The sequence below is a fragment of the Microcebus murinus genome, chromosome 9 (assembly GCF_040939455.1).
Source record: "Microcebus murinus isolate Inina chromosome 9, M.murinus_Inina_mat1.0, whole genome shotgun sequence".
NCBI lineage: Eukaryota > Metazoa > Chordata > Mammalia > Primates > Cheirogaleidae > Microcebus > Microcebus murinus.
Genome location: NC_134112.1, coordinates 88,599,912 through 88,627,137, shown reverse-complemented (window position 1 = coordinate 88,627,137; position 27,226 = coordinate 88,599,912). Strand labels below are relative to the sequence as shown.

At 37.7% G+C, this 27,226-nt stretch overlaps 1 protein-coding gene across 1 annotated transcript in view; it reads right to left on the bottom strand.

Annotated features, from left to right (window-relative positions):
• Positions 1-1,261: 1,261 nt before the first annotated feature.
• Positions 1,262-27,226, bottom strand: part of AKR1D1 (aldo-keto reductase family 1 member D1) — a 40,261-nt gene continuing 14,296 nt past the window's right edge. Inside the window, exons 4-9 of the mRNA XM_012742709.3 lie at positions 22,459-22,536; positions 14,027-14,149; positions 10,563-10,672; positions 9,199-9,364; positions 4,245-4,327; positions 1,262-1,843 (exon numbers count right to left, since the gene is read on the bottom strand). Coding sequence (XP_012598163.1) covers positions 1,801-1,843; positions 4,245-4,327; positions 9,199-9,364; positions 10,563-10,672; positions 14,027-14,149; positions 22,459-22,536 — 603 coding nt within the window. The 3' untranslated portion in view covers positions 1,262-1,800. The remainder of the gene's footprint in view (positions 1,844-4,244; positions 4,328-9,198; positions 9,365-10,562; positions 10,673-14,026; positions 14,150-22,458; positions 22,537-27,226) is intronic.

Here is a 27,226-nt window from a genome sequence, read left to right as displayed (position 1 = left end):
GGCTCAAGCAATCCTGCTGCCTCAGCCTCCTGAGTAGCTGGGACTACAGGCATGCGCCACCATGCCCGGCTAATTTTTTCTATATATATTAGTTAGCCAATTAATTTCTTTCTATTTATAGTAGAGACAGGGTCTTGCTCTTGCTCAGGCTGGTTTTGAACTCCTGACCTTGAGCAATCCGCCTGCCTCGGCCTCCCAGAGTGCTAGGATTACAGGCGTGAGCCACTGCGCCCAGCCTAGAAATACTTTTTTTGCTAAAAAATGGGGCAACTCTTTTCCAATGCCTTTTAAAAATGTTTAATAGATGTTATGTCTATTCCCACCCCTACACCAGCCCCCTTGAAGTACTTTGAAGGGCTTTGACAATAGGAAACAGGACTCAAGTTTCTCTTCTTTCATTTGATACCCATTTTTCTTTCCTGTCTTTCCAATAGGAACTCAAAGGCCTTTTAATTTCACTGGATTCAGATGATTCTTTCCCTCACCCCTCAACCTTAGAAACAGAATTGATATTCATGTGGTATAACAAATCATCATACTTTATTATTTCTTATGAACAAAATATTTTCTAGAGGGCAGAATTATAAGTGTTAATATTGGAATCAGTGGAAACAATGAGTATAGATCACATTTTTAAGTGATAATTTCTCAGAAATGTCTTTAGGTTATTGAAGATTATCTATAAGCAAATGGTCTTGGGAAAACAATTTTTTAAAGAGCTCTCTTGCCCTGTGAGAGTGACCTAATGTGAATGAATAAAATATATTTCTCCAGGTGAAGTGAAAATAGGTACATCTCTATTGCTGAATTCTAATATTATTCATGCTTTAAAATTTTACATACAGTAAAATTACCAGTGTTCTTTTGAACTTGCTACTGTCTCAAAATTCACAGCTATCCCAATAATACTCTTAACATCATAAGTATAATAAACTTATAAAGCCTCTTCTTTCAATATGGCTCCTAAAATCTCCTTTTTAAATGCCTTCTTTTAAAATAGCCATCTTTGAACTACTTTATGATGTAGGGTTTTATTTGTGTATGTTGGTTGTTTCAAGCCACTTCACATAATGTAGGTTCTACGGTCAATGTGGGCAAGAGTAGTAAGACAGCACAAGTATAGATGCCAGTCATATGGAAACTCAGGCCCTTTAAGGATGCAAGAGAGAACCAGGAAGTATCCTTCAAGCTGGGTAAAAGCTAACCAAACACTCATTGGATAGAAATAAACAACAAAATCATTACAGCTTTCTGAGCACTGTGGTGTTTAATTGCCTTTATTTTAAGACTTTTCTACACTTAACCCTCTCTCTCTACTCAAGATGCAGCAAATCACTTCTTTGTTAAAAGTGTACAGTGGACTTTGTCTTGTCTGTGTTTGTAATACAATCAATGGTTCAGACATCAAGGCCACTGCCAGCACACTGGCACAGGCTGGCTCTCCACCCTTTTTGTTGTTTTGTTAACTGCCAATGGTAGTACCCATATTCATGAGTCACTTGTCTTCATATGTTGCTTTTGAAGTCTTTTCTAAAGTCTAATGTTTTCTTGTCTGGAGCCTAGAAGACATTGATCTAATAAAATATTAGCTGATACTTTCACAAGAATTATTTTTAACAGATTTAAACATTTTTTTTCTTCAACACGGCTGAGCCAGAGTCACGTACACTACACAAGAGTTAAGCATGCTTCCATTACCACTTTGAAGATAGTAAAGCTTCTTTCATTTCCACATCCTTGGGAACTACCCATTCCATTCCACACATGAGAAGGAAAAATCTGCTCAGGAACTCTCTGAAGTCAGTATTCATCATGGAATGGATATTCGGGGTGATCAGACCACCTGCCAAAACAATTCCCCAAAGGGAAAAAGTTCACTCCAAAATTGCCCAGCTGTATGTGTCACCAGCATCCTTTGAGAATTTCACTGATCAACTTGCCCTCTCTCCTATTTCATTCCCCTGATGTTTCTTATCCATTCTCCTCTCTTGTTTTCCTTTAAGACAACACCTTTTCCTGAAGCTCTAGACAGCACCCTAGGCGTGAATGTGAGTGTGTGTGTTAGGGCTGGGGAAATGTTGGTTGCTGCCACAGTAACATTTCATTCCGAACAAAACACTGGAGTTGAGCCGTGCCTGTCTATGTTTGCCTGCCTCTTCCCAACTCCTTCCTCCCTCTTGCTCTCTACACAAGCTGCCTCCTACTCCAATGAGCTAACTACATGTGCATTTCTTTTCTGAACTCTAATTACCAGCCAGTGTCACTCTCTCCTAATCAGCATGTTCACTTGCCCCCTCACTAGACTTCCTGAGTGTTGCACATTTGAGATCTAGAAAGGTGATGACCATCAAAGTGAGTTTCCATCATGATGATGATGAATTTATCTCTTAAATAGCAATGGAGAAACAGTCTATAAAAGGTTTCAAGTGTGTGTGTCCTTATCATGGAAGACATACAAAATTTAGTTTTCTTCAAGTGCCATGAAGTCTAAAACATTTTTTTTTAAAAGGCTCTTGAATGTCAAAGATCAATTGGATGAGAAACAGAAAAGAACCGCAGATCAGTACTCCTAAATGATACATGATTAATGGGGCCTAATCTTAATTTTGCCTTGTCTATTTTTTTAGTTATTTTCCGGGACGAGTTATTTTTTTTCCCCAGTGTTGCTAGATTGGTATTCAATATGTCAAATGTCAAACTGAATAATTTCACCGACTGTGAAGAAAATCAGTACATTGGTGGATTGATTACATTCCACTGTCTCTTCTTAACTTGATGATATAGTATTTATTCAGTACAAATTGTTTATCTTCAAGAGCTATGAATTAACATGTAACTGTTAATTCTGGCAAAGTTACATGTTTATGTTTACTTTTTTGTTCTTTTTTTTTTGAGACAGAGTCTCACTTTGTTGCCTGGGCTAGAGTGCTGTGGCATCAACCTAGCTCGCAACAACCTCAAACTCCTGGGCTTAAACAATCATTCTGCCTTAGCCTCCCAAGTAGCTGGGACTACAGGCATGTGCCACCATGCCCGGCTAATTTTTTCTATATATATTTTTAGTTTGCTAATTAATTTCTTTCTATTTTTAGTAGAGACGGGGTCTCACTCTTACTCAGGCTGGCTTCAAACTCCTAACCTTGAGTGATCTGCCCTCCTCGGCCTCCCAGAGTGCTAGGATTACAGGTGTGAGCCACAGTGCCCGGCCTACTTTTTTGTTCTTGAGTCTGGGTGGTACCTTCTGATGTCAAACAATTTTCTTCCAGGAAAGTTCCCATTAGGAAGCTGTTTTATTAATTCAGAAATTCAATATTAGCCAGTCAGAGTACTTTCTGACTCATGAAAAATATTGGGACCAACAAGACAAGTATCTGAACTATATGAATCATCTTAGTGAGCATTTTCTAAATTCTCACTTAAAGAGAAGACAGAAAAAAGAGAAAATGACTATTCAGATGACTTAAAGAACTAGAAAGATTAATGGAGAAAAATTAAGAAAAAATGCATGTGTGTACACAAAAGTATGTGTGCGGATGTATGTGTAACAACATTCTTATTTTAAAGACCCTGCAATATTTAGAGAATAAAGGGGCCACTTCAGTTGATTAGCTGGACTTGGCCATATTTTGAAGGAGTGTGAGGAATTTTGCCTGTGGGAAACAGCTAATAGGTGGAGCTAAAAGCTTAAATATAATAGATAAGAAAATATTTTTCTAAAACTCCAGGTTCTTGGTTCCCAACCTGGTGCTCTTTCTACTACATTATCATGCCTCTCTCCCAGAAATTTGTGGGTTTTTTTCCCTTTCTTGATAACTTTGCTCTGATTTGTACATAACTTTTGATTTTTATAAAAAATAAATACATTGTTTCAACATTTGTGCTGCTATTGTTTTAGCATAAGAATATTATACCATATAAGTTAATTCTCCTCAGGGTCCTTAGGCTGCCATGTCTTTATTTATTTTTCTTTTCTTTTTTTTTTTTTTACCTCCAAGGTTCTGCTTTAGGGCTGCCATGTCTTAATTTAAGTCATAGCAGTGAAATAAATGCCAGGACTCTTTTCAATAGGGTATGGGGATTAGGAAGTTCCTATAGTGAATGTGTTTCCCCCAGGCATGCTGCCCACCATACTTTGTGCTTGTGCTATTTGTGGAGATAGGTCAGGGTTTATATGAGCCCTGTTGGTTGATGTTTGACACTCCAATATCACTGGGCAGTCCTGATTAATGATCCTCAGAACTTACATGAGCAATTCCACGAATCGGACGTTTTTATTTAATGCTTCAATGTCCTTCATTTCTTCTTGAGTAAGAGAAAAGTCAAAGATCTGAAATAACAAAAATAAAAAATAGAACATTTTTCAAGGTAGAAGATGGCTCCATAGTGGGATCATAGAGTAGGGCAGGCAGTGGGAGCGGTTCAAAGATGTATGAGCATCTCTGCAAATGTCTTAAGAAGAGTCTCACTAGTGTTGGGGGGTGGGGGGAGCCTGCCGATGTGGAGCTGGGCATTCTGTCTGTCTGCTCTTTGTCTTAGAGACAATCTTACTGGGGACATCTTGCAAGAAATTCCACCTGCTCTGAAACAACACATGTCCAGAAAAATCTCCTAAAGTTCCAAATGTGAAAAATTATTATTATTTCCATATTAGATGCTGAGCTTTTGATTCTGGACTACTGCCTTCTGACACTTAAAAAACTATCCATGAGTATCTATATTTGCTTATATTTTAAAACTTTTCATTTGCTTTGTTTTATCCTTGAAATCCTTTGTCATCATTTTTAATGTCTCTACTTTTTTGTTTCAATTCCATTTTCATTGTTTTAATTTTTCTTTGCTTTGATACTGTATTTATACTCTGGTTTTACAATTGTCCTTTATTAACATTTTTATAGTTTTAAAGAACCTATGCATTAGTCATGTAGTTGATTTCCTACTTTTTTAAGGCTGTGGAAAACAGTGTCAACCACTTTTTAGTATGATGCATTTTGGTAAATGTTAAAATATTGTCAGTAGTTGTTAAGTGTTTAGCATACCATCCTTTTTTTGCTAATAACAGAATCCATTTTTTTCCTTTTATGAACTTCCCTTTCCCCACTTGGTAAGGCTGACACAAGCTCTCACCTCCTTTACCATAGGAATAGAGATAAAGCCCAGGGGGCCAATTAGGGTATGCTACTTACTGGATACAGTAATTAATACGATAGTGGCTTGTGACTCACAAAGGGGCAATCAGGATTGACAGAGACCCTGACAGAAGGCTTTATTTGTGATCTTCTTTACTGAGTATGAGTAAATGATTAGCTGGGAGCTGTTAGGAATTCTCTACCACTATGTAGAGACAGAGAACTATAATAAATCCCTGTATAAGCCATTTGAGTATTTACATCCAGCATTGTCTGATTTACCTATGGATTTTTTAGTTATGTAACCCAATAAATTATATCTCTTTTTTTAAATTTTGAGGTAGGGTCTTTCTGTGTGGCCTAGGCTAGACACCATCATTGTTCACTGCAGTCTTGAACTCCTAGGCTTAAGCAATCCTTCGGTCTCAGCCACCCAAGTAGCTAGGACTGCAGGTGTATGCCACCATGCCCAGCTATCTTTAAAATTTTTTTAGAGGTAGGGGTCTCCTATGTTGCCCAGGCTGATCTTGAACTGCTAGCTTCAAGCGATCCTCTCACCTCAGCCTCCCAAGGTGCTGGGATTACAGGCCTGAACCACCATGCCTGGCTTATATCTCTTTTTCTTTAAGTTCGAGTTGCATTCTGTCATATGGTAGCAAAAAAACCTCTGAAGATATGTCTAATATGATGAATATTGTCCCGTGTTATTAGTACTTATATTTTTTAATGGCTATGTAATATTTCATGAGGACCTGAAGTAGGAAGATCATTTGAGCCCATGAGTTGGAGGCTGCAGTGAACTATGATTGTACACTGCATTCCAGTCTGGGCAACAGAGTGAGACCCTGACTCTAAAAAAAAAAAAAAAAAAAAAAAAATCAATGTACAATATGTAATAACTTGTTTTATAGAATCTCACTGATAATTATTTCTAGGTTTTTTTTGTTTTTTTTTTTGAGACAGAGTCTCTCTTTGTTGTCCAGGCTAGAGTGAGTGCCGTGGCATCAGCCTAGCTCACAGCAACCTCAAACTCCTGTGTTCAAGCGATCCTGCTGCCTCAGCCTCCCGAGTAGCTGGGACTACAGGCTGCACCACCATGCCTGGCTAATTTTTTCTATATATTTTAGTTGGCCAATTAATTTCTTTCTATTTATAGTAGAGACGGGGGTCTCACTCTTGTCAGGCTGGTTTCGAACTCCTGACCTTGAGCAATCCGCCCGCCTCAGCCTTCCAGAGTGCTAGGATTACAGACATGAGCCACCTCGCCCAGCCTGTAATCAAGTTTTTAAGATTTCATATATGAGTGAGATCATGCAGAGTATGTGCATTTTAATTTTGATGCATCTGGAAAAATGATATCCTATTCCTCCAAATCCTACAAATTAATGTTAACAATAGTATATGAAAGTGCTTGTTTTCCCAAATATTATCAAACATTTTAGAGTTTTTTGTTTGTTTTTCTTTATTCATTTCTTATTTATTTATTTTATTTCAAAATATTATAGTGGTACAAATGCTTTGGTCACATAAATTGCCTTTGTACTGCCTGAGTCAAAGCTACAAGTGTGCCCATACCCCACACAGTGGGCACTGTACCCATTTGGTGTGAATTTACCCAATCCTCTCCTCCCCCCTCACCTGCCCAATCTCCAATGAATGTTACTTCCATATGTGTACATAGTGTTGACCGATGAGTACCAATTTAATGGTGAGTACATGTGGTATTTGTTTTCTCATTCTTTTTTTTTTTTTTTTTTTTTTTTTAATTTTAAAGAGATTTATTCTGAGCCAAATTTGAGGACCATGACCCGGAGCCACTGCCAAGAGGCCTTGGGCACGTGGACTCTGTTTTCTCATTCTTGTGATACTTCACTTAGAACTGGCTTCAGCTCTATCCAGGATAATACAAGAGATATTGGTTCACTTTTTTTTATAGCTAAGTAGTACTCCATGGTATCCATATACCACATTTTATTAATCCACTCATGTATTGTTGTTTCCACATCTTTGCAATTATGAATTGTGCTACTATAATCATTCGAGTGCTGATATAAATAGAATGTCTTTTTTTCCTTTGGATAAATACCCAGTAATAGTATTGCTGGATCAAATGGTAGTTCTACTTTTAGTTCTTTGAAGTATCTCCATACTACTTTCCATAGAAGTTGTACTACTTTGCAGTCTCACCAGCAGTACATGAGTGTTCCTATCTCTCCACATCCACGCCAATATTTGTTGTCTTGGGACTTTTTGATAAAAGCCATTCTCACTGGAGTTAAGTGATATCTCACTGTGGTTTTGATTTGCATTTCCCTGATGATTAGAGATGTTGAGCATTTTTTATGTTTGTTGGCTATTAGTCTGTCTCTTTTCAAAAAGTTTCTTTTCATGTCTTTTGCCCACTTTTTAAAAGGTTTGTTTGATTTTTTCTTGCCTATTTGCCTGACTTCTTTATAGATTCTAGCTATCAGCCCTTTATTGGATGTATAGCATGCAAATTTTTTCTCCCATTCTGTAGGTTATCTATTTGCTTTAATGATTGTTTCCTTGGCTGTGCAGAAGCTTTGTACTTTGATCAGGTCCCATTTATTTATTTTTGTTGCTTTTGGGGTCTTCTACATAAATTCTTTGTCTAGGCCAATGTCTATAAGAGTTTTTCCAACATTTTCTTTTAGAATTCTTATTGCTTCATGCCTTAGATTTAAGTCTGTTATCAGCATGAGTTGATTTTTGTGAGAGGTGAAGATCCTGTTTCAGTCTTCTACATGTGGCTATCCAGTTTTCCCAGCACCACTTGTTGAATATGGATTCTTTTCCCCACTGTGTTTTTCTCTGCTTTGTCAAAGATCAGATGTCACTATAAGGATGGTTTTATATCTAGGTTCTCTGTTCTATTCCCTTGGTCAATATCTCTGTTCTTGTGCCAGTACCATGCTGTTTTGGTTACTCTGTTATCAAACATTTAGATTACATTCCTTTGTGAAGGGACAAATACTATCTCATTTTTACTTTTTGTCATTTTACATTTATCTCATGCTTACTTATCTTTAATTATGAGTAGGGATGAACAATTTACTTTTTTTTTTTTTGAGACAGTCTCACTCTGTTGCCTGGGCTAGAGTACTGTGGCATCAGCCTAGCTCACGGCAACTGCCAACTTCTGGGCTCAAGCAATCAATCCTACTGCCTCAGCCTCCTGAGTAGCTGGGACTACAGGCACATGCCACCATGCCTGGCTAATTTTTTCTCTCTTTTTTTAGTTGTCCAGCTAATTTATTTCTATTTTTTTTTAAGTAGAGACAGAGTCTTGCTTTTGCTCAGGCTGGTCTCAAACTCCTGAGCTCAAATGATCCTCCCACCTGGGCCTCCCAGAGTGCTAGGATTATAGGTGTGAGCCACTGCTCCTGGCTGAACTATTTACTTTTGAAATTTAAATTATTAACTAATAGGTAATTAATTAATTTTACACGGTACTTTTATGTGGTTGTAATTACTTAGCAGTTAAGTCTTCAGTGGTGGTAGAGTAAATTAATCACTCCTTTGTCTACACAGTGGCTTCTTTTTCACCTGGAAATTACAGTGTTGTTCACGAATTTCTTGTAGAGGGAATAAAGGTAATTAGCATTCATTAAGTCTAAATGAACCTCTTCTATAGTTTTCAAATCTGACCTGAACTTTTACCAGATCCACTAAGAAAGTGGAAGGTTGATTATTATGAATTTCAAGCTTTATTCATTCTATTTCTGTTGTGGTGGTGAAGTGGGTAGTATCAAGAGTCAATCCAGCTGATTAGCAATGTTAAGAAAAAATAAAAAGTAAGAGCCAGTAGATAAGAATATGGAAGATATAAGAGAGCTGGATAATGTACAAATAGCAAGCAATCCTGAAGTATTAGAAATTGTCTCAAATTTAGCTAACATTAAATCCAGATATGGACAGCATGGATTAAGAAACTGGAATAAAATAAAATATGAAAGCCTTAACAGTTTCTTAGTAAGCTGATCAGAACATTCTCTAAAAGCAAAAAACAAACATACCCATCTTTTCTCATTTCCAAAAGCAATTCTCTTACCTGAAAGTTTTCTTTGATCCTTTCAGGATTAAAGCTTTTGGGAATGACAACCACCCCTCTCTGGATGTTGAAACGCAAAACAACTTGAGCTGCTGTCTTATTGTACTTTTTTCCCAATGAGTTTAGAAGTTCATCCTTTAACAAAGGTGGAGAAGACAAATTTACCCTGAAAAAAAAAAATCCAAGCATGCATCTTATTTAGCTTGAATGATGAGAACCACAGGTTAATCAGTCACCCTCCTCCTCTATCTCCGCATTCATCTGGTCACCTACCAGGATGCTTGAGGTCTCCTATAACCAGTTTCTTTGAGTGCAGAGTACTCACTGAATGAAGAGTGTCTCTTAGTATGGGAAGATCAAAAGAGGCAAGTTTATGGAGCTGCCTCCTTTGGAATGTGAATAATTTTGGTTTTGAAGAGTCTGACAGAGAGAACTGGGCAGGAAGTAGGAGTATAGGGTAGGTAGGAAGACTGGAGTGGAAGAAATACAACTCTTAGAATCATCTTAGAGTGGAAAGATTTCTACTTAATTCTGTGGAACACATCACCAGTAAAAGTATTACCATTGAATACAGAGTTCAAAAAGTTCCAACATTTTTAAACTTGGCCATAAAAACTCCTTTGTTAAAAAATAAACTAAGTATTTTTTTTTTTTTTTTGGTAGAGACAAGGTCTCACTATATTGCCCAGCCTGGTCTTTCAAGTGATCTTCCTGCCTTCGCCTCCCAAAGCACTTGGGATTACGTGTGTAAGCCACCACACCTGACCTAAACTAACATTTATTGAACATTTCCTTTATATCAGGCACTTATAAGTAATTTCATACATATAATGTTATTGGTTTTTTTTTTTTTTTTTTTTTTGGAGACAGAGTCTCACTCTGTTCCCTGGGCTAGAAGGCCATGGCGTCTGCCTAGCTCACAGCAACCTCAAACTCCTGGGCTCAAACTTTTGCCTCAGCCTCCTGAGTAGCTGGGACTATAGGCATGTGCCACCATGCCTGGCTAATTTTTTGTCTCTATATATTTTTAGTTGGCCAATTAATTTCTTTCTATTTTTAGTAGAGATTGGGTCTCGCTCTTGCTCAGGCTGGTTTGAACTCCTGACCTTGATCGATCCTCCCGCCTCGGCCTCCCAGAGAGCTAGGATTACAGGCGTGAGCCACCACGCCCAGCCAATGTAATCGATTTTTACAACACCTAGGCGAGGAAGGTATTATTAGCTCTAATTCATATATGTGGATAATGACTTGAAGAGGTTACTTTCTTAATATCACATAGCCAAATGGAGTCATTCAAGTATAGTAATTCCCGGTAACCTCATACTCTACACCAAAAGAAACACTTCCTGAAGAGAAGTACTTACCAGGTTTCATTCCTAGAGGTCCCCAAAGGGCTATATGCAACAATGACAATTTCATGTTGTTGGCAAAATTTCAAGAGTTTTTGCTGGGTGAAATATGGGTGGCACTCAACCTGTGTGGTTGCATTGGAGAGTAGAGCACAAAATTAAGGTTGTGTAGTTGAATGCAATTTTATATACTTTCAAAAAAGTTCGTCAATAAAATCCATTTTAATTAATATAATCTTTTCCATACTACATATTACATTTTGTATCCTGGTCTTTCTCCTTAATATATTGTTCATTTCTCCTCCTCAAAAGTGATTCAAGAACATCTTTTGCTAAGATTTCACACAATATGAATGTCTTATAATTTATTTAATCATTCCCCTAATTTTTTATATTATGTTGTTTCTATTTTTCCATTATAAACAATGAAGTGATACTCATAAAAGGCTATCAGTGCATTCTAATATTTTTTATTAGAATAGATTCTTAGAAGACTGAACATTTTTTAAGGCTCTTGATATATATTGTCAAATTGATTTTAAGTAAGGCTGATCCAATTGGTACTCGCCAGCACTTTATCACTTGGTTCCATGAGCATTATATAAAAATAAGACAAAAACTTTGCCAGTTGATGTGCAATACAAAAATAACACTTAAAGATAAGTTTCTCTCATAGTGAGTTGAACATTTTTCATGTTTACCAATGTTGCAACTTGTCTTCTGTGAATTTCTGTTCATTTCTTCTGCTCATTTTTTTTTTTTTTGGCTGAGCCCTAGTATTCTTTCCTCATTGATTTTTTTATTTACTTTTAATTCTTAAGGATATAAATCTTTTAAAAGTATATTTAAAAAATATAATTACCTATTTTTTCTTTAATTGTTCCTAGTATTTTTAGTTTAGCATTTTATACTATTCAATTTATTACAATTTTCTTTATGATTTTGTTATGGCTTTATTTTCTATCCATAGTTCTAGGAAACTAAAATTCTTTAGTTGTATTTACAAATTATTTCCTCTTTCTTCTTTAACATCTAATGAAAGGGACATTAACTTTGGAGTATACAGCAGAGATTTATGTTTGTTTCTATAGAAACTAGCCATTTTTCTCACACTATTTACTGGAAAATTTATTCCTTTGTCTATTAGCTTGTGCTACTTTATTCTACATTAATTTTTTATTAAACTTGGGCCTGTTTCTAAGATACTTATTATTTTCCATTTATTTGTATGTTGGTTCTTACACTATCCTTACATTATTTTAAATATTTTATACTGTGTCTTAATGTCTGACAGATATTGTCTCCTAATTATTTTGCTTCAAAAAAAAAAATCTTGGTTACTTTTGCCTGGATTTGAACTTTTAAATATTTTTTCTTAAATGACATAAATTGAGAGAAGTAAAAAAACTTGCCGAGGGCAAGGACTTCTTGAGTAATACCCCCAAAGTGCAAGCAACCATAGCAAAATTGGACAATGAAATCATATCAAACAAAAAAAGCTTCCCTAGTTCTCTGGGAGGCCACGGTGGGCAGATTGCTCAAGGTCAGGAGTTCGAAACCAGCCTGAGCAAGAGCAAGACCCTGTCTCTACTATAAATAGAAAGGAATTAATTGGCCAACTAATATAGGTAGAAAAAATTAGCCAGGCATGGTGGTGCATGCCTGTAGTCCCAGCTACTTGGGAGGCTGTGACAGGAGGATCGCTTGAGCCCAGGAGTTTGAGGTTGCTATGAGCTAGGCTGACGCCAGGGCACTCAGTCTAGCATGGGCAACAAAGTAAGACTCTGTCTCAAAAAAAACTAAAACTAAAAAGCTTCTTCAAGCAAACAATAAAGTGAAGAGACAACCCACAGAATGAGAGAAAATATTTGCAAACTACCCATCTGACAAGGGATTAATAACTAGAATATATAAGGAGTTTCAACAACTGAATAGGAAAAATCTAATAATCCAATGAAAAAATGGGCAAATGATCTGAATAGACTTTTCTGAAAGACATAGAAATGGTCACTGCTCAACATCATTAGTCATCAGAGAAATGCAGACCGAAACTACAATGAGATATCATCTCACTCCAGTTGAAATGGCTTTTATGAAAAAGACAGGCAATAAACGCATGCTGGTGAGGATGTGGAGAAAGGGGAACCCTCCTACACTGTTGATGTGAATGTAAATTAGTCTAACCACTATGGAAAACAGTAATGGAGGTTCCTAAAAAACTATAGGTAGAACTACATATGATCCATCAATCCCACTGCTTGGTTTATATCCAAAGGAGGGGAAATCAGTATATCAAAAAGATCCTTGCATTCTCATGTTTGTTTCAGCACAATTCACAATAGCCAAGATATGAAATCAACATAAGTATCCATAAACAGATGAATGGATAAAGAAATTGTGGCAAATATTCACAATGGAACATTATATAGCCACAAAACAGAATGAAATCCTGCCATTTGTACTGACATGGATGAAACTGGAGAACATTACAATAAGTGAAATAAGCCAAGCACAGAAAGACAAATCTGGCATGTTCTCCCTCATATGTGAGAGCTAAATATTAAAAACAGTTGATCTCATAGAGACAGAGAATAGAATGGTGGTTACCAGAGGCTGGGAAGAGTAGCAGGGAGGGGAGGATAAAGTGAGGATGCTTAATGGGTACAAAAATATAGTTATCTAGTTATATAGAATGAACAATATATGATAGCATAATAAAATGACTATAATCAGCAATAAGTTAGAGTGTACTTTAAAATAACTAAAAGAGTAGAATTGGAATGTTCCTAACACAAAGAAAATAAAAATATCTGAGGTGACAGATACCCCAGTTACCCTGATTTGATTAATTCACATCTAATACCTGTATCAAAACATCACATTTACCCCTATAAAGATATACAACTATTTTTTATTTTTTTTTATTTTTTTATTTTTTTTTTTTTTTGAGACAGAGTCTCACTTTTGTTGCCCAGGCTAGAGTGAGTGCCGTGGCGTCAGCCTAGCTCACAGCAACCTCAAACTCCTGGGCTCAAACGATCCTCCTGCCTCAGCCTCCCAAGTAGCTGGGACTACAGGCATGTGCCACCATGCCCGGCTAGTTTTTTGTATATATATTTTTAGTTGGTCAATTAATTTCTTTCTATTTTTAGTAGAGACGGGGTCTCGCTCAGGATGGTTTCGAACTCCCAACCTCGAGCAATCCGCCCACCTCGGCCTCCCAGAGTGCTAGGATTACAGGCGTGAGCCACCGCGCCCGGCCTACAACTATTTTTTATAAAAGGATTTTTTTCCTGGCTAAAAGATATACAACTATTATGTACACATAAAAATTAAAAATTAAAGAAAAGAGACCTGTCAAGGGTCCCATGATGAAATTTATGTGGAACAACCACAAGACTTAGTCTAGGCTTCTATTTGTTACGTAAATATTACATTGGCTTCCCCGAAAACCTCCAGGAGGGCCTGGTAAGCTATACCTGGTTGCTGACTGGCTTGTGTTTGAGTCCTGGCTTGTTCAGGATGAGCTCCAGCTGCCTGCGGTTAAAATTGGATACTCCAAGGGATTTCACCAAGCCAGCATCTTTGCAAGCTTCCAAAGCCTGTAGAATAAATGCCAACAGGTTAAGAAAGAAGCCTCCCAAGAAGCAAGAATAAATACTTACAAGGATGACTGTTAATTCTTTAAAAAGAAAAGTACTCGGTATGTTAATAAGCATTCTATAAAGGAGAAGAGTGGGGGAGATGGATAGGTGGGAAGAAGCAGTAATTCTATGATTGAATGAGTTTGCAAAATATTGCAAGCCATATCTTCCCCTTGTATTTTCACAACGTATACCAGGACATTAATAATGATCCTTCTTCTCAAAATTTGTTGAGATTTTCTTAGTGGCATAGTACTTGAGCACCTTTTATAATGTTTTAGTGTATGTGAAAAATATGTATTCTCCTATTTTTAGATGCAGAAGTCTCTTTCTCATACATATGTGTATGTATATATACACACACATACCTGGCTCCATGAACAAATTTCAATGACCCCTATATATATACATTTTAATCTTCTCTCTTAACTCCTTGACTTTTTGAGTTATTTCCCAGAAATGGTAGCTTTTCTACAAGACAAAGGAGTTGAGATTCTGAAGGCCCAGGGCAGACTTCTTAACACCAAACCTTACCATCCCCCAAGACCTGCCCCAAGGCACATGGCTTCTCCTTAAAAAGCCCATGATCTTCCTTACTATGGAAGATGGATGAGGCAGCTTCTTCATCCTTCTCCCTACATCCCAAAATGTTACTGAAAGCTCAGCCACTTGACCACAAGGCCGACAAAAGACTTAACCTGCCTCAGGGATGCAGGCTAGGCTGCAGTTCCCAAAAGAGTGGAGAATGTTTTAAAAAGACAGAAAATCTTTTGCCCTCTTTTTCCCCAGGCCATTCCCTCTGTTACAAGATGTCTTTGTATTAAAAAATTCCTTTTTTCCTCAACAATCTTTGTTGCCTCAATAATTGGATCTTTGTCTGCAAGCAGTTGGATCTAGGCCAAAGCCCCCTTGCAGTTTGGATAACAATTATATGTAAAATTAGGCCTCACTTTTCTTGGCTTTTCAGTAATTAAAAAGAATATGTCAGAAATATTCCACTATAATGTTGAATTTATCAAAGTCTTCCTGTATTCTATCAATTTTTCACTTTATATATTTTGGAGATATCTTATTTAGTACACATGTGTTTAAAATTGGTATAATCTTTTTGGTAAATTGAATCTTTTTTGTTTGCTTATTTTTTTAAAGAGATGGGATCTTGCTTGTTGCCTAACCTGGAGAGCAGTAACTCTATCATAGCTCACTGCAACCTCAAACTCCTGGGCTTAAGTGATTCTCCCTCCTCAGCCTTCCAAGTAACTAGGACTACAGGCATGTGCCACCATGCCTGGCTAATTTTTTGTGTGTGTTGCTCAGGCCGATCCAACTTCTGGCTACAAGTGATCCTCTTGCCTCAGCCTCCCAAAGTGCAGCTTTGGGAGGCATAAGCCACCGTGTGTAGACAAAAATAGAATCTTTTATCTTTATGTACAACACTTTCTATCCTTAATAATGCTTTTGATTTTTAAGTCTGTGTTATCTGATATTATTAATACTGTAACTTGTGAAGGAAAAATAAAATTTCAGGACCCCCAAAACTCATTATGTCAAAGGGAGAACTAAGCCTGGAACTGAGTCATGTAGCACTACAATCTTCTCCCCAAATACCTGTGATTTCAATATCTTTTTGTTAGGTAGATAGTAAGGGATTCTGGGTCTCCTCAGGACAGAAGTGGGTGCTATTGCCCCATCTTATTCCTGCCCAACCCTAATTCTCTATATCTGGTGGAGGAGGGAATACCCTATGAATCTGCCAATGAGAACTTGGCATGCTAGCTGCAAAAGAATGCAGAGGACTCTCTAGCCCATGGGCCAAGCAGCATAGGTACCATAGAGTCCAGAAATTGAACTAGAACAACCTGCATATGGAAGGATCAGGTCATGTGACTCCCAACTGTCCAATCAAAGTGGTTCTATGGTGATGCCTGAGCCACAGGGAAGTCCTTGTCCAGGCACTATAAAACAAGATGCCTGTAATCCCAGCACTCTGGGAGGCCAAGGCAGGAGGATCACTCAAGGTCAGGAGTTCAAGACCACCTGAGCAAGAGCGAGACCCTGTCTCTATTAAAAATAGAAAGAAATTAATTGTCCAACTAAAAATATATAGAAAAAATTAGCCAGGCATAGTGGCGCATGCCTATAGTCCCAGCTACTCAGGAGGCTGAGGCAGAAGGATCACTTGAGCTCAGAAGTTTGAGGTTGCTGTGAGCCAAGCTGACACCACGGCACTCTAACCTGGGCAACAGAATTAAGACTCTGTTTCAAAAACAAAAAACAAAAAATGAGGCAGTCCATAACCAAGTCCCTGTATGCACCCTTCCTTTGGCTCTCCCTTTGCTGAGACAGTGGGTCTGGTGGTCATCTGTGGTTATGTACCATGCTCTGTAAACCTGTATCTTCCTCTTGCCCTATAATCCTATCTTTCTTTCTTCAATAAACCTCATTTTCATGCTTGCCTAACTATGATGTGTCTGGTCATTCTTCGGCCATGAGCGTGCCAAGAACTGACATTTCAGACTAAAACTTGACAACATGTTTTCAGTCATTTATTATATGCATTATCAAAATATAGCATGTAAACAAAAATAAAATCTTAAGCCCCCCTCCCCCCCCAGCCAAGGGGACCCCAGAAATACCCTAAAGCTGAGTTGCTGGCCATGAGAAGGGAAGTCAGATGTGCTTTCTCATGCCCCCCTCACTTCTTGGAGATATGCTTTGTAACTCATTAACCGGCCTAAGGCTATGCAAAGCAAAGCTTAAACCATACCTGCAGGTCATCAATTTAAAAGATCCCTTGAGTCTCAGTATATGTCCATGTCTGGTGGCTTGTTTCTGATTAACAGACTTCCTTATCTTAATTTTAAAGATTCCAAGCCTTTAGACAAAGCTTCATTTGTTTAACCAATTACAAATTAAAGAATCTTTAAACTCACTTATAACCTGTACTTCCCTGCTTGGAGATGTCCTGCCTTTTTAGGCCAAACCAATGTATGCCTTCTATGTGTTGATTTATGACTTTACAGGTAATTCCTGCCTCCCTGAAATGTATAAAACCGAACTGTAACCCAACCACTTGCTCAAGGCTTCTTGGGTGAAGCTTTCTGGGCCATGGTAGCACATATTTGGCTCAGAATAAACCTCTTTAAATTTTGTACAGAGTTTGGGTTCTTTTCTGTTGAGAATCAACTTTTTTTTTTTTTGAGACAGAGTCTCACTCTGTTGCCCAGGCTAGAGTGAGTGCCGTGGCATCAGCCTAGCTCACAGCAACCTCAAACTCCTGGGCTCAAGCAATCCTGCTGCCTCAGCCTCCTGAGTAGCTGGGACTACAGGCATGCGCCACCATGCCCGGCTAATTTTTTCTATATATTTTTAGTTGGCCAATTAATTTCTTCCTATTTTTAGTAGAGACAGGGTCTCGCTCTTGCTCAGCTGGTTTCGAACTCCTGACCTTGAGTGATCCTCCTGCCTTGGCCTCCCAGAGTGCTAGGATTACAGGCGTGAGCCACCGCACCCAGCCCAACTTTTTTTTTATACCAACTTTTTATACGTGTTTGGCTGATTCTTTTTTAACTCTTTCTTACTTTTCAGTTTACACACACACACACACACCACTCCTTAATAAAGACAGTAACTTAGCCTCTCAGAAACAAAAAATTAGGGTTCATTTCAGATGTAACAATTTACAGTGTGTCTTTATGTGGCAAAACTTTTGAGTATGCGTAGATCTGAAACTTATCATGCATCAGTTTTACCTTAAAGTTTGGTTGTGTCGACGGAAAAAAGCCAAACTCTGTAAAATAATTTTAAAGAGACTTATTCTGAGCCAAATTTGAGGACCATGACCCGGAGCCACTGCCAAGAGGCCTTGGGCAAGTGGACTTGCTGTGGCTGGGTTACAGTTTGGTTTTTATACATTTTAGAGACAAGGGTTATGGGTAAAGCCATCAATCAATGTGGGAGGTATACATTGGTTTGGCCCAAAAAGGAGGGCCATCTCAAAGCGGGGGCTTACAGGTTATAGGTGGGTTTAAAGATTCTTTAGATTGTAATTGGCTAAAGACATGAAGCTTTGTCTAAAGATGTGGAATGTTTTAACATAAACTGTTTACCAGAGGTAAGCCACCATTTGTTACAAATAGAAGGCCTGCAGGTTTGTCTTGCATACCCTCAGGCCTGTTAATGGGTTACAAAGGAAGTCTCTAAGAAGGGAGGGGGGCATGATAAGGCCTGTCTGACCTCTCTCCTCCTGGCAGGCAACTTTGCCCTTGAATATTCCTCTGGCCACGAGGGGGTCTATTCAGTCAGCCGGTAGGGGTTGAGGATTTTAGTTCACTGTTTCTTTTTCAACACTTTGAAAATGCTATTCTATTATCTTTTTCATCTAGTTTTGCTGATAATAAAACAAAACTAATACCAATTTCATTGCATGTGACTAGCTCTTTTTCTAAGTTTTAAATTTTGTTTTAATTTTTACATATTGAGTTATAACTGATGTACAATAAACGACACATTTGAAGTATACATTTTAATGAATTTATGCACCAGGAAAATTATGAACACCTCCAATGGAATGTTGATAATTGTGTAACAAACAGCTATTGAAACCCCTCTTTGTAAAATTAATAAAGGGCCACACATTAATTAATACAAAATTAATAAGGCGGGAACTGTGGTAGGGGAAATATATATATATATATGTGTGTGTGTGTGTGTGTGTGTGTGTGTGTGTGTGTGTGTGTGTGTATGTGTATGTAACCAGCTATTGTTCTCTAGCTTGCTTTCCTATAATTGTCTACTACTCAGTAGTCACATAGCTGATGGCCATAAAGATTCTTAGCTTTCTTCATTGCTCCCATAGATAATATCACTCTTGTGAAACCTAAGGCTATTTTTAAAAATATCATCCAGGCCCTGCATTCCAGTGGAACAGCTGACCCACCCAGGCCAGTGGCCCATACTGAGGAACTTTACTGGTCTTGTGACCCCCATCTAAGGAAAAACTTAGCAAAGAAGACAACTTCTGTACCACTATGATTCTGTCCTGAATCTAGATAATTAGCAGACCCAATTGCCTAGCCTTTTGCCTGCCAAACTATCTTTAAAAACCCTGTCTCTCAAATTCTCAGGGAAATGGATTTGAGAACTTCCTCCTATCTCCTCACATGGTGCCCATGATATTAAAGTCTGTCTCTGTGGTAAGCCCTTCTATCTCCGTGTATTGACTTCCTCTTGATTAGTGGACAAGGAACCTGCTAAGGCTGTAACACCATCCAGAGGGGAAAAAAAAATCCCCTGATTTATAGTGTTTTTCAATTTCTGTGGTGTAACTACTCACACCGGGCTGCGCTCAAACTAACATGACATTACTGAATATAGATAAGAAGAGCTTTGCATAGTAGGTTCTCCCAAGCGGGTAATGAGCCAGTTTCAGTATATTCAGTATACCGTTTAAAAGATTCTCTCTCTCTTGGCACTTCTGTTGAAAATCAATTGACCATATGTCTCCGTGAGTGTATTTTAGCACTCTCTTTTCTGTTCCATTGATCTATATGTCCATCTTTATGGCAGTGTCATGATTACTGTAGATGTCTAACAATGCTTGCAATTAGTGTAAGTCCTCCCGATTATTTGCTTTTTTTTTTTTTACAAAGTTATTTTGGCTGTTATAGGTAATTTGCACTTCCATATAAATTTTAGAACTAGCTTTTCAATTTCTGTTGGGATTTCACTGGGATTACATTGAATTCATAGATGAATTTATTATCATCTTAACTATACTGAGTATTCTGATCAAGGAACATGGCATATTTCTTCATTCATTTATATCATATTTGGTTTCTTTCATTAATATGCTATAGCTTTTATTGTATAGGTCTTGCACAGATTTTATTAACTTTATCTCTAATATTTAATGTTTAATACTGCTTTAAAAATTGAATTTCCAGCCTGGGCATGCTGGCTCACACCTATAATCCCAGCACTTTTGGAGGCTAAGGCCAGGAGTTTGAGACTAGCCTGAGCTATGATCATGCCACTACATTCTGCCTAGATGACAAGCAAGACCCTGTATCCAGAAAAAAAAATATTCAATTTCCAATTGTGTGTTGCTAGTATATAGATTACATATAGATGTAGATTTTATTTATTTTTGTCTCATTGGTTGTTTACATGTGTGCTTCCAATTTGATCAGACAGCACTTTGTATAATTAGAATATTTTCAAATGTATTGAGACTTAATTTCTGATGTCTCAGAAAATTGCTGAAGTTCCACGTGCACTTGAAAAATAACATTCTGTTATACTTTGGTGGAGTGTTTAATAAGGTCAAGAACGTTGATAATGTTTAACTCTCCTATATCCTATAGATTTTCTGTATACTCAGCTCTGTTATTAGGTTTGTAGATGTTTAGGATTGACCCCTTTATCATTATATTTTCCCCATCTGTTTATTTCCCATCTTTTCTTCTTTTCTTGCTTCTTCTTGGATTGATTATTTTTACTATTCCATTTTGCCTCTATTATTAGCTTATTTGCTATACTCTGGAAATTTTAACATTTTCTCTTTATGTTTGATAATTTTTTTGTTTGTTTGCTTGTTTTAGAGATGGGATCTCACTATGTTGCCCAGGCTCTAGTGAACTGACGTATTCACAGGTGTGATCATAGGGTGCTGTGGTCTTGAATTTTGGGCCTTAAATGATCCTCCCACCTTCAGCCTCCCAAGTAGCTGAGATTACTGGTATACAACACTGCACCCATGATAGTCCTAAATGTTATTAGCTTCCCTCTTTTGCACTCCATGATCCAGTCAGTATCTTTGGGTTTTTTCCCCTCTAATATTACTTCTTGTCCTTTTTTCTTCTTGCTTTTTTCTTAGACTCCGATTGTGTAGATACTGGAAATTCTAATTTTATTTTTTACATCTCTTAGCTTTTAATATTTAAAAAAAAATTCTTGTTCTTTATTTCTTCATACTGGGAGATTTCTTCATTCTGATCTCTTAATTTGATATTTTTTAAAAAGTCTATGTCCATGCTACTATTTATCCCAATCTACTGCATTGGGTTTTTTATTTTTCCTAATTATTATTTTTGATTGTTTTTAAAATAATGTTTTATTGTTCTTGTTTCATATTGCTAATATCTTTTCTTATGTTCTTTAATATATTAACTGACTAATTTAAAGGTTCTTGGTTCTCTGTCCTGTGTATGTAATTGAGTTATGTTGTCTTCTTATGAAATAAATGCTTTGTTATTTCGGGCTATGAATTCATTTTCTCATGGGGATACTGACTACCCTATCAGGGAGCAGCCCCTTGGAAGCGTATGCCAGACTCCAAACCTGATTAGCTTCAGTGTGGTCAGGAGTGTATGCTGTCTTGGATGGAGAGCCCCAGGCACCAAACTTTAGTGCCTCCTCACCCCTCAAAACAACTCCACAGTTCAGATCTTCAGCTGTTTCCTCCAGGGGGAAGTAAATAGAAAGAGAGATTTACCAGAGTGTAATTTCCCATCTTGTGGAGTTTGGAATGGTATAGGTGGGAAACAACTGCCAGCTGTCAGTTAGTAACTTATGTTTTCTCATCTTCTCACAAGTGCAGGATTTTAGTGCTGCTCTAATTTATTCCCAAAGACACCTGAACACTAGTCCCTCAAGCTGTGGCAGGAGTAAAGGAAATGCAAAAAAAAAAAACCTCCAATAATTCCTCTCCTATATTCTTACTGCTCATTGGATTGCTTTCTACTCTAGGTCAAAGCTCATAAGCAAACCCATCCTTGTCTATGACTCCATAAGCATTTTCTTATCATTTTCCTACAGTTTTCCACTCTAGTGATCTTAGGGAGAGAGCTAGCAGCTTGCTCAGAAATGGAACAAGAATTGTTTCTAAGGTTTTTATGTATCATTTTGTTTTGTTTCTTTTAGACATCATATTATTGGTATTTTAAAATTCAATTCTTTAAATTTGTAAATTTATCTCATTAATATATTTTAATTACTGGTACATTAGAACATATTTCCTTTACTTTCTCCTTCCTTCCACACCACCTTTTCTTTTTACCTTGGCATTCTTCTCTTACAACAAAAGAAAACTGAGTATTATTCAGCATCCAGAAGTGGAGGTTTCATATACCTTTACTTACAGTTAGAAATACCTGTTCTGACTGTTACTTTCCCTTGGGAGTAAAGGCTGCATCTCTCCATAAATGACAGGAATCATCAAATTATAGTTTTTAGTCTTTTAAAATAAGGGGCCCATTTGAACTTACCTCCCAAGTGGCACACAGATTTGACTTGTGATATAACCATTTGCCATTCTCATCTCTGGGGTATATTTCATCTCCTGGCTGTAAAAAAAGCATAAGTATAATTCATTTTACTTATATCTGGCAATTAAAATTACACAGTTCGAATTGTCAATATACCTTTTTACACATGCTTCGACTTGTGGCAAAGTCCCATCCTGATAAACCCATTGTAAGTTGAAAATATTGTAAGTCACAAATCCATTTAATACCCCTAACCTAACCAACATCCTAGGTCATTTACTCTTGTGATCCCATGGCCGACTGGGAGCTGCAGCTTGCTGCCACTGCCCAGCATTGCGAGAGAGTATCATACTGCATACTACTAGCCTGGAAAAAGACCAAAATTCAAAATTCAAGGTCTGGTTTCTACTGAATGGGTAGTGCCTTCACACCATCGTAATGTTTGAAAATGTTAAGCTGAACCAGTGTAAGTCAGGGACAATCTGTACCTTGGTCCTGGGAAAACAATTCAAATTTACTTATTTCTTTGTCTATATAAATATATAATAGATAAGATACACTTTTATATGTGTATTATATATGTAGTCATATATCTCTTAGTGATAGGATATGTTCTGAGAAATGTGTTGCTAGGCAATTTTGTCATTAAACTCTAAAGGAAAATATTAATAAAAAAATCTTAGGACCCTCAAACTGCTTGTGCCAAAAGGAAAGCTAAGCCTGGAGGCTGAGTCAGGCAATACCCTTTTCCAAATGAGTAGCTGTTACTTCACATTTCTAGGTGTCTCCCTTGAGCTTCTACTGTGTCTACTTTACAAATCCTTTCATCCTGATAAACCTCACTGTCTCTTTCCTCCATTCCTGTTTTCCACTGTCAGCCACTATTGGAACAATAATCCAACCCTTTAAATATCCATGCGGTTGACTCTCATTCTTGTTCATCTTTTAATCATATCTTATAACTTTTTAAATTTTGTTGTTCTAAAATTATGTCTGCTTCTTAACTTGACACTTAAAAAATAATCAACTGGCCGGGCGCGGTGGCTCACGCCTGTAATCCTAGCTCTCTGGGAGGCCGAGGCGGGCGGATTGCTCGAGGTCAGGAGTTCGAAACCAGCCTGAGCAAGAGCGAGACCCCATCTCTACTATAAATAGAAAGAAATTAATTGGCCAACTAATATATATACAAAAAATTAGCCGGGCATGGTGGCGCATGCCTGTAGTCCCAGCTACTCGGGAGGCTGAGGCAGCAGGATTGCTTGAGCCCAGGAGTTTGAGGTTGCTGTGAGCTAGGCTGACGCCACGGCACTCACTATAGCCAGGGCAACAAAGCGAGACTCTGTCTCAAAAAAAAAAAAAAAAAAAAAAATAATCAACTTTCAAGGTCATGAATGAGACTGAAAAAAAAATTTAAAAAACCAAAAAATAAATAATAAAGTGCACCAAGAAAGGGTTTTAATCATAAGATTAAAAAAGCATTTGATATTTTAGCTTCAAATATTGATTTTTCCATTATAGGTTTAGTTGGCAGGTAAAATCATTATGTTGTGTCATTTCACACTATTAAAAGTTTTGCCTTCTGTGTCTTTGAGCTTTGATACCACCAAGAATAAGAATAGAAATTCTCTATTCACCTTCTCCAAAAGGATTTTCAATGCAATTAGCCACAAAGAAGTAAATTTTGTATTCTCACTTTTAAACACAGTCATGTGCTGTATATTTCTGTCAATGATGTACTACATCCATGATAGTGGTCCCATAAAATTATAAAGAAGCTTAAAAATTCCTGTTGCCTAGTAATACCATAGCTGTCATGTTTATGGTGATGCTATTGTAAATAAACTTACTACACTGACAGTCATGTAAAAGTATAACACATAATTATAACAAACAGGTAGGTATGTTACTGCTTTATGAACTATACTATACTTTTTATTATTAGAGTGTACTCCTTCTACTTATTAAAAAAATGTATAAAACAGCCTCAGACATGTCCTTCAGGAGGTATTCCAGAAGAAGGCATTGTTGTCATAGGAGATGACAGCTCCATGCACATTATTGCCCCTGAAGACCTTCAAATGGGACAAGATATGGAGGTGGAAGACAATGATAGCAGTGATCCTGACCCCATGTAGGCCCAGCCTAATGTGTTTGTTTCTGTCCTAATTTTTAACAAAAAGCATATAAAGTTAAAAAAAAATTAATAGGAAAAAAGCTTATAGAATAAAGATATAAAGAGAATATTATTGAATAGCTATATGATGTGTTTGTGTTTTAAGCTAAGTGTTATTACAAGAAAGTCAAAAAAGATTTAAAAAATTTAAAAGTTAAAGTTACAGTAAGCTAAGGTTGATTTAGTATTGAAGAATAAACTATATTTTAATAAATTTAGTATAGCCTAAGCATACAGTTTTTATAAAATCTATAGTAGTGTACAGTAATGTATTAGGCCTTTAAGTTCACTCACCATTCACTGATTCTTCTAGAGCAACTTCCAGCCCTAGAAGCTCCATTCATAAGTGCCCCATACAGGTATATCACATGTAATCTTTTTTTTTTTTTTTTAGACAGAGTCTCGCTCTGTCACCCTGGGTGGAGTCCAGTGATGTCATCTATAACTCACTGCAAGCTCAAACTCCTGGGCTTAAGTGATCCTCTTGTCTTCGTCTCCTAAGTAGCTGGGATTACAGGTGTGTGCCACAATACCAAGCTAATTTTTCTATTCTAGTAGAGATGGGGTCTTGCTCTTGCTCAGGCTAGTCTCAAACTCCTGAGCTTGAGTGATTCTCCCACCTCGGCTTCCCAGAGTGCTAGGATTATAGGCATGAGTCACCACACCTGGCCTACATTTTATTTTTTTTGAGACAGGGTCTCAGTTTGTTGCCCAGGCTAGAGTGAGTGCCGTGGCGTCAGCCTAGCTCACAGCAACCTCAAACTCCTGGGCTCAGGCGATCCTACTGCCTCAGCCTCCTGAGTAGCTGAGACTACATGCCTATACAGACTACAGGCATGTGCCACCATGCCCGGCTAATTTTTTCTATATATATTAGTTGTCCAATTAATTTCTTTCTATTTAAGTAGAGATGGGGTCTCACTCTTGCTCAGGCTGGTTTCAAACTCCTGACCTTGAGCAATCCACCTGCCTTGGCCTCCCGGGGTACTAGGATTACAGGCGTGAGCCACCGCGTCTGGCCCATTTTATCTTTTATATCACATTTTCACTGTACATTTTCTATGTTTAGATATACAAATACTCACCATTGTGTTATAGTTGTGTATAGTATTCAGTACAGTAACATGCCGTACAGGTGTGTAGCCTAGGAGCAATAGGCTGTACCATAACAGCTTAAGTGTGCAGAAGGTTATACTATCTAGGATTGCAGAAGGACACTGTACAATGTTTGCACAATGACAAAATTGCCCAATGGCACATTTCACAGAATGCATCCCGTTGTTAAGTGACTCGTGACTATACAGGGTTTCTCCAAATTTTTAAAACTTAGATTAGAAATCTGCCATTTGAGTCTATAGCCATACCATCCTGAACATGCTCAATCTTGTCTGATGTTGCTAAGCAGGGTCAGGCCTGGTTAGTACTTAGATGAAAGAAATCTGCCATTTGAACAAGAGCCAACATTAACTGAATGAACATGAGGGCTGAGATGCTAATACTCAAGAACTTGAAACCAAGAAATTACTGCAATACACAGGATGTTGAAGTTGTTAGGCTCAGGAGGATAAAGACCAATGTGGGGCATGCGCAGATGAGACTCCATCCAACCTGGGCAATTTTCCCGAGCCTTGGGGGAGCAGCTCACTGAAAGGACAGTGTTGTTAATAAACTACCTAACAAAAAAGAGAGAAAGATCACAGTACACAATTGCCTCTTTGTTTGATTATCAACCTGTACCTTAACTTGTTGTCTTTAAGAGTTTATTTTGGCCAGGCACAGTGGCTCATGCCTATAATCATACCACTCTGGGAGGCCATGGCGGGAGGATTGCTCAAGGTCAGGAGTTCGAAACCAGCCTGCGCAAGAGCGAGATGCCATCTCTACTATACATAGAAAGAAATTAATTGGCCAACTAAAAATATGTAGAAAAAATTAGCAGGGCATGGTGACACATGCCTGTAGTCCCAGCTATTCAGGAGGCTAAGGCAGGAGGATTGCTTGAGCCCAGGAGTTTGAGGTTGCTGTGAGCTAGGCTGATGCCATGGCACTCTAGCCCTGGCAACAGAGTGAGACTCTGTCTCAAAAAAAAAAAAAAAAAAAAAAGTTTGTTTTTATAGCATTTCAAAAATACTGAGTAGCTAGAAGGAGCATGGCCCTCTCCCACATCTGCCAGAATCACATTTTAAGAAGTCCAATAAAGCCAGACAAAAGGAAAAAAAACAAACCCCAAATCAACACAGTTCCTTCACAGCTGCCTCCTGTTATCATTTTACAATAGCTATTTTTTTTTTTTTTTTTTTTTTTTACCATTTTTCACCCCCAATAAAAAGGCCCTTACCCTTGGAGCCAGCACTTCTTTCTTTCATGACATGCCCTGTCCTCTCTTGGAAAGTAAAATAAACTTTTTGCTTCAAACCTCTCCTAATCTTTGTGTTGAGAATTCTTTCTCATCCTGCAGTGCAAATTCCCACACTAGCATTCCCACCCTAGCACCCTGGCCCGTATGGAAAAGTCACTCTTCTACCTCTGTATGGGGAACTAACTTTTCTGCCTCTGTCTTAAAACCACTCCTTCCTTTGCTATGCAGCTCTCAAG